Source organism: Lithobates pipiens, unplaced genomic scaffold (assembly GCF_037356315.1).
Source record: "Lithobates pipiens isolate NorthernLeopardFrog02 unplaced genomic scaffold, aLitPip1_a1.2 Scaffold_1, whole genome shotgun sequence".
Taxonomy (NCBI): domain Eukaryota; kingdom Metazoa; phylum Chordata; class Amphibia; order Anura; family Ranidae; genus Lithobates; species Lithobates pipiens.
In genome coordinates this window covers 97,917,682-97,929,827 of record NW_027507685.1, presented here as the reverse complement: position 1 = coordinate 97,929,827, position 12,146 = coordinate 97,917,682, and the positions used below count along the sequence as shown (strand labels likewise).

Sequence of the window (12,146 nt, the reverse complement as noted above, 5' to 3'; positions counted from 1 at the left end):
CTTCCTTTTATCCATGTGGTGGGAAATGAGCTGTGTGGCCGTAGGAATATAATATCGTCGGAGAGGAGTGCTTTAAAGGATACATTCTCCATGCAGTTCAAATCTCTATTGAGTGACAAGTTAATGGCGATATCTGATCTCTTACAGGGGATCTAATTAGCTGGTAAGCGTCAGTATTGTTGGTGGTGGAGGATCCTTTCTCACCTTATTTGTGACACTCTCTCGTTGGTGTGGTGTGTTTCATCACGGTGGAGATTATAAGCAAAAGTGTTCCCTTTTGGAGATGGACTAATTATTTGCACTAAGGGTTAAAATTTTGAATCTTAGTGGTGCATGAATTTATTTCATATTTATTTAAAGTATAATAATTTTGCACGATTTGTATTTCACTTGATACATGTGTATTAATTGACCTTTTGTCTCTGTATTCACATGCATTTAATTGTTTTGGGTCGATCATTACAGCGCAGCTTTTTTTGAAAATGTATATTATTATTGTGGGTATCTCACATTTAAGTTGCAGCTTTAATATTTTAATAATTTAAATATTTTTTTCACTATTTTTATTTAGCACTTTGTCAGTATTTCTATTTTTCTAGACAGCGCTGTATTACCATTTTTCATCCTTCTGGGCCTGCCAAGTGGTGTTGGCCCTATAAATATGCAGGGACCATCAGATGGAGGAGCCAATTAGCCACAGCTCAAGGAACCCAAAGCAAACGCCAGAGGAACTCTAGGGTTCCATGGAATCCTGGTTGAAAATAGGTTGTTACAGACACTCCCTTCTGAGGGGCGTATTATCATGCCAGCCTGGGCTCGCAGTACTCATGGGCAGTATAGCCCTCACACAATATTACATCATGCTGTCTAGGAGTCAGGGTTGCCCACAACTGTCTCTGGAGGAAAAGAGTGAAAACTTGGGAAGTCCCTGGACCAGCCTGAAAACTGTAGGGAAAAAGGTATGCCTAATAGAGTATATTTGCTAAATTATGGAGGTGGGCTCTTTCGGGAGGAGAGGGTCAAGTCAGCAAAAAAATCTTAGCGTTGGTCTTTAGAACTTGAGTACCAACCTGAAATGGTTTGGAAACCCACATATTTAGAGTTACACATACACCACATGAGGAACATTAAAAAAAAAAGCACAACAATGGCTGGATGAAATACTTCTAACTTGGCCCTCTGGTGTTGGATGGGTTATATTTATGTGAGGCCGGTTGGAGGAGAACAGACATATTGGATCCCAACGAGCGACTCCGAAAGATAACCCTCCCATCCTGCTCATACAGTCTAGTGGAAAGACATAATAAACATTATAGATTTTAACAGTATGTGGTTGTCTAGAGTAGTGTTTCTTAACCTTATTCTTCTTTTAACCTTAACCACTTAAGGACCAGCTGCTGCAGATGTACTGCGACAAATTGGCTCCCCTGCACGAAAAGCCATCATTTTACATCGGCTCGCGCAGGTGCAGTTTCAGGTGGACTTGTGCTGCCGCCGGCACGCTCTTGTGCACGCAGTGTCATATTGTAGAAAATGGCCTGCTCATTAAGGGGGGAAATTATTCCCATGCCCAAACAGTAAAAAAAAAGTTATATACACAATGAAAGCAAGGCAATACAGAAAATGAATTTAGAGGCTTGAAGGTTCTTGGTGGGGCTGGGTGTCACTGTTGGGGATTCTGAAGAGGCTTAGGGAACCCTGCAGTAGACTTGGTGACTCATTAGGTGATTGGGGGCTTGGGGCTTTTGCAGGAAGCTGGGAAGTTTGCAGGGGCATGTGAGAGAATGGACGGTGGCTCAGGGGCTGGGGGAGTACCGTTGAAGGATGGAGGACTGTGTGATGGTTGGGGGGTGGTGTGGGATACTGTTAGAAGGTGGGGGCACTATGGGGGGCTCAAGTCTCTGCAGCAGGGACTGTAAGAAGTTGGAGAGTACTGTGCAAGGTTTAAGGGCACTGTGTGAGCTGGGAAGCACTGTGGGAGGTTAGGGGATCTGCAATCCTATTAGGAAGGCTACAGCCCAGCAGCAGACCACTAGCCTACATAGCTTGAGTACATTGGGTTCTTCCCATGCCCAAACAGTAAAAAAAAAAGTTATATACAAAATGAAAGTAAGGGAATACAGAAAATGAATTTAGAGGCTTGAAGGTTCTGGGTGGGGCTGGGTGTCACTGTTGGGGGATAGGGGTTCTGAAGAGGCTTAGGGAACCCTGCAATAGACTTGGTGGCTCATTAGGTGATGGGGGCTTGGGGCATGTGAGAGAATGGAGGGTGCCTCAGGGGCTGGGGGAGTACTGTGGAAGGATGGAGGACTGTGTGGTAGGATGGGGGGTGGTGTGGGACACTGTTAGAAGTTGGGGGCACTATGGGGGGCTCAAGGCTCTGCAGTAGGCACTGTACGAAGTTGGAGAGTACTGTGCAAGGTTTAAGGGCACTAGGGATGAGCTTCGTGTTCGAGTCGAAAATACGTTCGACTCGAACATTGGCTGTTCGTCCGTTCGGCGAAGTCCGAACATTTTGGTCCGTTCGCGTCAAATTCGTGTGGCGCTCACGGCCCACAATGCACTGCGATGGCGCAGTGCATTGCTGGCTCATGATTGGCCAAGCATGCACTGTGACCCCGCATGCTTGGCCAATCCCAACGCCAGCAGCGAGGAGAGCCATGATTGGCCACAGGCAGGATGCCTGTGGCCAATCATAGCTCAGGCTGTGTAGTGCACGCCTCACACTACAGTGGTGTGAAAAAGTGTTTGCCCCCTTCCTCATTTCCTGTTCCTTTGCATGTTTGTCACACTTAAGTGTTTCGGAACATCAAACCAATTTAAACAATAGTCAAGGACAACACAAGTAAACACAAAATGCAATTTGTAAATGAAGGTGTTTATTATTAAAGGTGAAAAAAAATCCAAACCATCATGGCCCTGTGTGAAAAAGTGATTGCCCCCTAAACCTAATAACTGGTTGGGCCACCCTTAGCAGCAACAACTGCAACCAAGCGTTTGTGATAACGTGCAATGAGGCTTTTACAGCGTCCTGGAGGAATTTTGGCCCACTCATCTTTGCAGAATTGTCCTAATTCAGTTACATTAGAGGGTTTTCGAGCATGAACGGCCTTTTTAAGGTCATACCACAACATCTCAATAGGATTCAGGTCAGGACTTTGGCTAGGCGACTCCAAAGTCTTCATTTTGTTTTTCTTCAGCCATTCGGTGGTGGACTTGCTGGTGTGTTTAGGATCATTGTCCTGCTGCAGAACCCAAGTTCGTTTCAGCTTGAGTACACGAACAGATGGTCGGACATTCTCCTTCAGGATCTCTTGGTAGACAGCAGAATTCATAGTTCCTTTTATCATGGCAAGTCTTCCAGGTCCTGAAGCAGCAAAACAGCCCCAGACCATCACACTACCACCACCATATTTTACTGTTGGTATAATGTTCTTTTTATGAAATGCAGTGTTCCTTCTACGCCCGATATACTTGGACACACACCTTCCAAAGAGTTCCACTTTTGTCTCATCGGTCCACAGAATGTTGTCCCAAAAGTCTTGGGGATCATCAAGATGTGTTGTGGAGAAATTGAGACGAGCTTTGATGTTCTTTTTGCTCAGCAGTGGTTTTCTCCTTGGAACTCTGCCATGCAGGCCATTTTTGCCCAGTCTTTTCCTGATGGTGGAGGCATGAACGCTGACCTTAACTGAGGCAAGTGAGGCCTGCAGTTCCTTGGACGTTGTTGTGGGGTCTTTTGTGACCTCTTGGATGAGTCGTCGCTGCGCTCTTGGGGTAATTTTGGGTGGCCGGCCACTCCTGGGAAGGTTCACCACTGTTCCATGTCTTCGCCATTTGTGGATAATGGCTCTCACTGTGGTTCGCTGGATTCCCAAAGCTTTGGAAATGGCTTTATAACCCTTTCCAGACTGATAGATCTCAATTACTTTCTTTCTCAATTGTTCCTGAATTTCTTTGGGTCTCGGCATGATGTGTAGCTTTTAAGGATCTTCTGGTGGACCTTACTGTGTCAAGCAGCTCCTATTTAAGTGATGCCTTGATTGTGAACAGGTGTGGCAATAATCAGGCCTGGGTGTGGCTAGAGAAATTGAACTCAGGTGTGGACAACCACAGTTATAGTATGTTTTAACAAGGGGGGCAATCACTTTTTCACACAGGGCCATGATGGTTTGGATTTTTTTTCACCTTTAATAATAAACACCTTCATTTACAAATTGCATTTTGTGTTTACTTGTGTTGTCCTTGACTATTGTTTAAATTGGTTTGATGTTCCGAAACACTTAAGTGTGACAAACATGCAAAGGAACAGGAAATGAGGAAGGGGGCAAACACTTTTTCACACCACTGTATATAAGGCCGCCAGCGCGGCGGCCTCGTGTAGTGTGTTGGCGTCTGAAGCAGTGGGCGTTCTGTGTACCTTCAACACTGTACCCAGTACATACCGCTATATCCACCTACATAGCTCTTCTCTATTTGAGACCACTTGCCATCTGCAGGAGTTATTGTAAGTTGTGTGTGCCTCCAGCACAGCACAGTATACATCTGTATATACCCCTTTATCTCTGGTGTTCTATAATAAAGGCATCTGCAGGAGTTAGTGGGTGTTCTGTGTACCTTCAACACAGTACACACCGATCGTTTTCGGACGATTTTTGATCTTGCTGTTGTGTAGTGGTTGTTGTCTGCGTGCCCTGACCGCAGTATACACCGCTATATTCACCTCACCTATATAGCTAGTGATCTATCTTTTATAATAGAGCTTGCAGTCAGTAGTGTTAGGAGATAGTGCGTGCTGTCCGCGTGCTCTGTACCCAGTACATACCGCTATATCCACCTACATAGCTCTTCTCTATTTGAGACCACTTGTCATTTGCAGGAGTTATTGGAAGTTGTGTGTGCCTCCAGCACAGCACAGTATACATCTGTATATACCCCTTTATCTCTGGTGTTCTATAATAAAGGCATCTGCAGGAGTTAGTGGGTGTTGTGTGCCTCTAGCACAATATACACTACCCAACTGCTTTTTTACCCAACTCCCTTCAGGCCATTACCATGTCTGGAAGGCCAGCAAGGAGAGGCAGACAGGCGCGAGCCGATAAAAGAGGGCAAGCAGGCTCTGTGTCTAGAGACAACAGTGCTGGTCGTGGACGCGGTGCATTGTCATCAGCATGTGGCCATGGGACACGCTTGTCCTTCTTTTCGGCAGCTGGACATGTTGAACCGCAACATGCCAACGACTTGGTAGAGTGGATGACCAAGCCCTCTTCATCCTCCTCATCCTCTCTCACCCAGTCTCAGGGTACTAGCAAAGCAGCTGCCAACGCATTGTCTTCCCTCCTCTCAATGTCATCATCAGTGACTCCTTCCCTAGACCCACCACGTCCTCCTGAGGAGTCTCCTGAACTCTTTGAGCACAGTGTTGGGTACATGCTCCAGGAGGATGCCCAGTGTTTTGTGGGCTCTGATGATGACACTCAGCTAGAGGAAGGCAGTAGCGTGAGCGCAGAGAGAGGGGATGCTCAAGAAGGACAGCAATCTGGCAGTCATGTTCCATAAGCTGCAGCATACTGCCAGGTTGGCTACAGCGATGAAGAGGGAGAGGATGATGAGGGCACTGACTCCACGTGGGTGCCTGGAAGGAGAGAGGAGGAGGAGGAGGAGGAGGAGGAGGCACATGTCCAACGAGGCAGGATGCCCTCCGGGGGCCAGCTTAGGGGCAGCACACCGACTGAATCACACCGCAGAGCTCCGCCTGTGCAGAGCGCTGCCTCTGCGTGTTATTCTAAAAGTTCTTTGGTGTGGGCCTTTTTTGAGACGAGTGCATCAGATCGCACCGCTGCTATTTGAAACATATGTCTCAAGCGTATCTCACGTGGCCAAAACATCAGCCGTTTGGGCACCACATGCTTGACCAGACATATGTTGACCTGCCATGCAGCTCGTTGGCAAGCGTACCTCAAAGACCCACACCAAAGAACAAAGCGGACCTCTCCTTGCTCCTCATCAGCTGGCATCTCCAACCCCACTAGACCTTCAGTCCTCTCTGAAACCTGCTCTGAGAGGAATGAAGGTGTAGAATTAGGTGTGTCACAGCCAAGTGCTTCCGGGAACTCTGCTAGCGGTACACCCACGTCCGATTATAGCAGGCAAATGTCCCTGCCCCAGCTGCTGGACCGGCGAAAGAAGTTCACTCCCAGCCATCCACATGCCCAGCGGTTGAATGCTAGCTTGGCTAAATTGCTAGCACTTCAACTGCTGCCTTTTCAGTTGGTAGACTCGGCCCCCTTCCGTGAGTTTTTACAATGTGCGGTTCCTCAGTGGCAGGTCCCCAAACGCCACTTTTTCTCACGGAAGGCGTTTCCGGCTCTCTACCAGCATGTGGAAGGCAATGTCCTTGCCTCGCTGGACAGGGCGGTCAGCGGTAAGGTGCAAATTACCGCTGACTCATGGTCCAGCAGGCATGGACAGGGACGTTACCTGTCTTTCACGGCCCATTGGGTCACTCTTCTGGCAGCTGGGAAGGATGCAGGACAAGGTGCAGTAGTGTTGGAGGTTGTTCCGCCACCACGCCTCCAAAATGCTACTATTGGTTGTGACACACCTCTCTCCTCCACCCCCTCCTCTTCTTCTTCCTCCATGGCCTCTTCCAGTGCTCTGTCCTCAGAACCAGCGGTGCTCCGTAGGCGTTCCAGGGGCTACGCAAGTACGCAGGCAAAACGATGCCATGCCGTGCTTGCGCTGGTTTGTTTGGGGGACAGGAGCCACACTGGGGCGGATGTTTTGTCAGCTCTGCAGGGGCAGACCGAGAGGTGGTTGACGCCACGCCAGCTTAAGCCAGGAATGGTGGTTTGCGACAATGGCACCAACTTCCTCTCCGCCCTCCGACAGGGACAACTGACCCATGTGCCCTGTGTAGCTCACATCCTTAACCTGATGGTGCAGCAGTTCTTGGGCAGGTACCCCGGCTTACAGGATGTCCTGAAGCAGGCCAGGAAGTCTGTGTGCATTTCCGCCGATCATTTAATGCCTGTGCTCGGCTGGCTGAGCTCCAAAAGGAGTTGAACCTGCCCAAGAACCGCCTTATATGTGACATGCCCACCAGATGGAACTCAACATTGGCCATGCTGCAGCGGCTGCACACGCAGCAGAGGGCCATCAATGAGTACCTGTGCGACTACGGCACCAGGACAGGGTCAGGGGAGCTCGGTTTTTTCTCACCACGCCAGTGGGGCATGATCAGGGATGCATGCACTGTCCTGTCACCGTTTGAGGAGGCCACAAGGATGGTGAGCAGTGACAGTGCATGCATAAGTGACACTGTACCTCTTGTCCACCTCTTGGAGCATACGCTGCGTGGAATAATGGACAGGGCACTTGAGGCAGAACAGAGGCAGGAAGAGGAGGACTTCCTTGCCTCTCAAGGCCCCCTTTATCCAGACAGTGTTCCTGCTGTGCCACCCATTACACAGGAAGAGGATGAGGAGGAGGAAGAGGAGGAGGAGGATGATTGTGTCAGCATGGAGGTGGAGGCTGGCACTCAGCATCAGCATCAGCAGCAGCAGCAGCAGTCTTGTAGGGATGATTTACAGTCCCAAGAAACACGTGGACTTGTACGTGGCTGGGAGGAGGTAGCTGCGGATCATGTTGTCCTTAGTGACCCAGAGGACTCTGGACCAAATGCCTCAGCTAACCTACGCTGCATGGCCTCCCTGATCCTGCAAAGCCTGCGGAAGGATCCTCGTATTCTTCGGATCAAGGAGAGGGACCATTACTGGCTGGCCACTCTCCTTGATCCACGGTACAAGGGTAAGGTTGCCGACCTTATCTTGCCATCGCAGAGGGAGCAGAGGATGAGACATCTCCGGGAGGCCTTGCAGAAAGGTCTGTGCAACGCGTTCCCAGAGACTGGGAGGTTACAAACTCCTGGTCCTGGACAACGTGTTGCTGAGGCATCGGTCAGAAGGAGCGGTGGAGAAGGTGGCCGTCTGACTGATGCTTTCAGACAATTTTTTAGTCCGCAGCCCCAAGGTATGATCGGTTCCAGCACCCATCGCCAGCGTCTGATTTACATGGTGCAGGAATACCTAGGGGCAAGGTCAGACTTGGACACCTTTCCCACCGAAAATCCTCTGGCTTACTGGGTCTTGAGGATGGATCACTGGCCAGAGCTTGCACAGTATGCAATTGAGCTACTGGCCTGTCCTGCATCCAGCGTTCTTTCGGAACGCACCTTCAGTGCTGCTGGTGGCTTTGTTACCGATCACAGGGTGCGCCTGTCCACCGAATCAGTTGATCGACTGACCTTCATCAAGATGAATCAGTCTTGGATCACCCACAGCTACCAAGCACCTGAAGCTGATGTAACAGAATAATTTTTTTTGAAATATCACATCCCTTCAAGACTGCCTATGCTGATGCTGAGTGACTGTCCTGTTATGTTGATTGTCTATCCTCTTCCTCCTCCGCTGATATGTTGGAAGAACATTTCTGGTTCTGGTTGATGCCATCAGCCCAATTTTTCTGCCCCTGTTTAACAGGGGCGTTTAAGTACAATTTTTGATGCAATGCTTTGCAGCAGGGCTAATTCCTGCAATCAAACAAGAGTATGTGGGAGAGGTTGCAGTGTGGTGGCACCAGCACCAGTGCCTAAGGCCCAATTTTTCTGCCCCTGTTTAACAGGGGCGTTTAATTACAATTTTTGATGCAATGCTTTGCAGCAGGGCTAATTCCTGCATTAAAACTAGAGTATATGGCAGAGGTTGCAGTGTGGTGGCACCAGCACCAGTGCCTAAGGCCCAATTTTTCTGCCCCTGTTTAACAGGGGCGTTTAATTACAATTTCTGATGCAATGCTTTGCAGCAGGGCTAATTCCTGCAATAAAACTAGAGTATATGGAAGAGGTTGCAGTGTGGTGGCACCAGCAGCAGTGCCTAAGGCCAAAATTTTCTGCCCCTGTTTAACAGGGGCGTTTAAGTACAATTTTTGATGCAATGCTTTGCAGCAGGGCTAATTCCTGCAATAAAACTAGAGTATATGGCAGAGGTTGCAGTGTGGTGGCACCAGCACCAGTGCCTAAGGCCCAATTTTTCTGCCCCTGTTTAACAGGGGCGTTTAAGTACAATTTTTGATGCAATGCTTTGCAGCAGGGCTAATTCCTGCAATAAAACTAGAGTATATGGAAGAGGTTGCAGTGTGGTGGCACCAGCAGCAGTGCCTAAGGCCAAATTTTTCTGCCCCTGTTTAACAGGGGTGTTTAAGTACAATTTTTGATGCAATGCTTTGCAGCAGGGCTAATTCCTGCAATAAAACTAGAGTATATGGAAGAGGTTGCAGTGTGGTGGCACCAGCAGCAGTGCCTAAGGCCAAATTTTTCTGCCCCTGTTTAACAGGGGCGTTTAAGTACAATTTTTGATGCAATGCTTTGCAGCAGGGCTAATTCCTGCAATAAAACTAGAGTATATGGAAGAGGTTGCAGTGTGGTGGCACCAGCAGCAGTGCCTAAGGCCAAATTTTTCTGCCCCTGTTTAACAGGGGTGTTTAAGTACAATTTTTGATGCAATGCTTTGCAGCAGGGCTAATTCCTGCAATAAAACTAGAGTATATGGAAGAGGTTGCAGTGTGGTGGCACCAGCAGCAGTGCCTAAGGCCAAATTTTTCTGCCCCTGTTTAACAGGGGCGTTTAAGTACAATTTTTGATGCAATGCTTTGCAGCAGGGCTAATTCCTGCAATAAAACTAGAGTATATGGAAGAGGTTGCAGTGTGGTGGCACCAGCAGCAGTGCCTAAGGCCAAATTTTTCTGCCCCTGTTTAACAGGGACATGTAATTACAATTCTTGATATAATATTTCACAGGAGGGCCCCTTCCTGTGCCCACCCAGAGTAACGGTGAGGACTTATAGTGTTGTGGCACCAGCACTACAACCACCAAAGGTCAATTTTTCTACCACTGTTCAACAATGGCATGTAATTACAATTCTTGATATAATCGTTCACAGCAGGGCGCTCCAGCGCCCACCAAGAGTCACTTTGAGGGCTTACAATGTTGTGGCAAAACCAACACCTTGTTCCGCCATTTCTGCAGAGCATGTAGGGCAGGCCCCTACTTTCAAACATCCAATTTACAAACATCTCCTACTTGCAAACGGAAGGAGACAACAGCAAGTGAGATGAAAAAAGATGGACGACAAAACAAATTATACAGGGGTGATAACCCTTCCCTATGTTTTCCAAAAAGCTTCAAAATAGTTTTTTTGACTGGAGCTACACTTTAAAAATGTACCAGTTGAAAATTACAAACAGATTCAACTTAACACAACAAACCTACACAGTCCCTGTCTTGTTTGCACCGCCTGTATACTGCTGTTCTGAGTATATAGGGCCTGGGGGCCACACGCATTTCCTTTTTTTAATATGGGTACAGGGTTCCCCTTAATATGCGTACAAGACCCAAATAGGCTGGTAATGGGCAGGGAGGGCTACCCATGCCATTTTTCTCAATGATTTTCAACCATATTGCAGGAACCAGATATAACATTAAAACCGCAAGCAGTTTTAAATGGTGTTATTTCTGTTTAATGTCATTTTGTGCAGGGACTGTTCTAAACACGGGAAACACGTGGCACTTCACAGGCATACTACAGACACCCCCCAGGCACCATATTTAAAGGAATATTTCACTTTTTTTTTTCACTTTAATCGTCATTAAAATCAGTGCTCCCGCCAAAACGGCCATTTTTAAAAACATTTTAGGCATTGACCCATGTCCCCTGGGCAGGAGCCAGGTCCCCAAACCCTTTTTAGGACAGTATATTGCATATTAGCCGTTAAAATTAGCACTTTTCATTTCGAACGTTCGAGTCCCATAGACTTCAATGGGGTTCTAAAGTTCGTTCGAATTTGGGGTCCGTTCGAAAGTTCTGGTGCGAACCGAACCGGGGGGGGTGTTCGGCTCATCCCTAAAGGGCACTGTATAAACTGCCTGTGGGAGGTTAGGGGATCTGCAATCCCATTAAGAGGAAGGCCTGGCAACAGACCACCAGCCTACATAGATTGTTTTTTTTTATATATACACAGAGTTACAGGGAGCATTAATTAATTGCTAACACAGTACAATACTTAGCTACTGCTAGATATACCAGAAAAGGTTCACATGATTTATTATGATAAGCTTATTTATTGGTAGCTGTCTAAACTCACCTGTACGGAACCGGATTAGGATGTCAACGATGTATATGATGTCACAAACATAGTCCAGGGTAAGCCACACTATAATATAATTGGTTTGAAGGTCATTAAAGCAGGCCCTGCCAAAGAGCAAGAAAGAACAATTATCTGGAGGAAAGCTATAACAGAAAAAAAAGGCTGTATGTAAAATTAGGTGCATTTATGCATTTAATAAAAAATAACTTGTAGGAGGGCTAAATAGCATCTTCAGATAACACAGGAAGTGTGTACAGGACAGTTCTGAATTTCTGTCCAAATGCTAGGCTTCCGGTTGCAGCGTGGTATTCTCATGGGAAAAAAACATTTGGCCATCCCAAAAAAGAAAAAGGAGGAGTCCTTTGATCTTGGTCACCACAGGCACTTTGCACTCTCTATTCAGTCCTATGGAGAATTTGTAATCTTGTTAGTTGCTCACCAGTCTTTTTCACATCAACTAATCTTTAATAGGGGATTGAACTTCAGGGCCTTGGTGCAAAGCCTAAGCTCTACCAACCCTATCCACTACCACAGCAAGAAAATTCTGAGGTAGTCTAGTAGCCAGGAGAAAAAAATAAATATAAAAAGCCATATTGTTGTTCTAATTTACATAGTTTTATTTATTTTTGTATATATTTTTTATACTATATTTACTTTTTAATATTTTATATACTTTAAAATAAAAAAAATAATATATATATAATATATTTATTTATTTGGTTTGTTTATTTATTTTAGTAGTTGCCTAGTTGCCACTTTTGCAAATTGCATTACTCTGGTAGACAGGAACAAAAAAATATATAATAGCCATATTGTTATATATACATACAGTATATATATATATATATATACACACACACACACATACAAAGTGAGAGAGAGAGAGAGAAAAAGATACAGTATATATATATACACACAGCCCTCAAATTGTCCACTCGCCTAC

General features: G+C 46.6%; 1 protein-coding gene across 3 annotated transcripts in view; it reads right to left on the bottom strand.

The window, feature by feature from the left end:
- Positions 1-12,146, bottom strand: part of LOC143955574 (cyclic nucleotide-gated channel alpha-2-like) — an 89,804-nt gene that overhangs the window by 16,182 nt on the left and 61,476 nt on the right. For all 3 annotated transcript variants that reach the window (XM_077465764.1, XM_077465687.1, XM_077465839.1), the window contains exon 6: positions 11,201-11,307. In XM_077465764.1, coding sequence (XP_077321890.1) covers positions 11,201-11,307 — 107 coding nt within the window. The remainder of the gene's footprint in view (positions 1-11,200; positions 11,308-12,146) is intronic.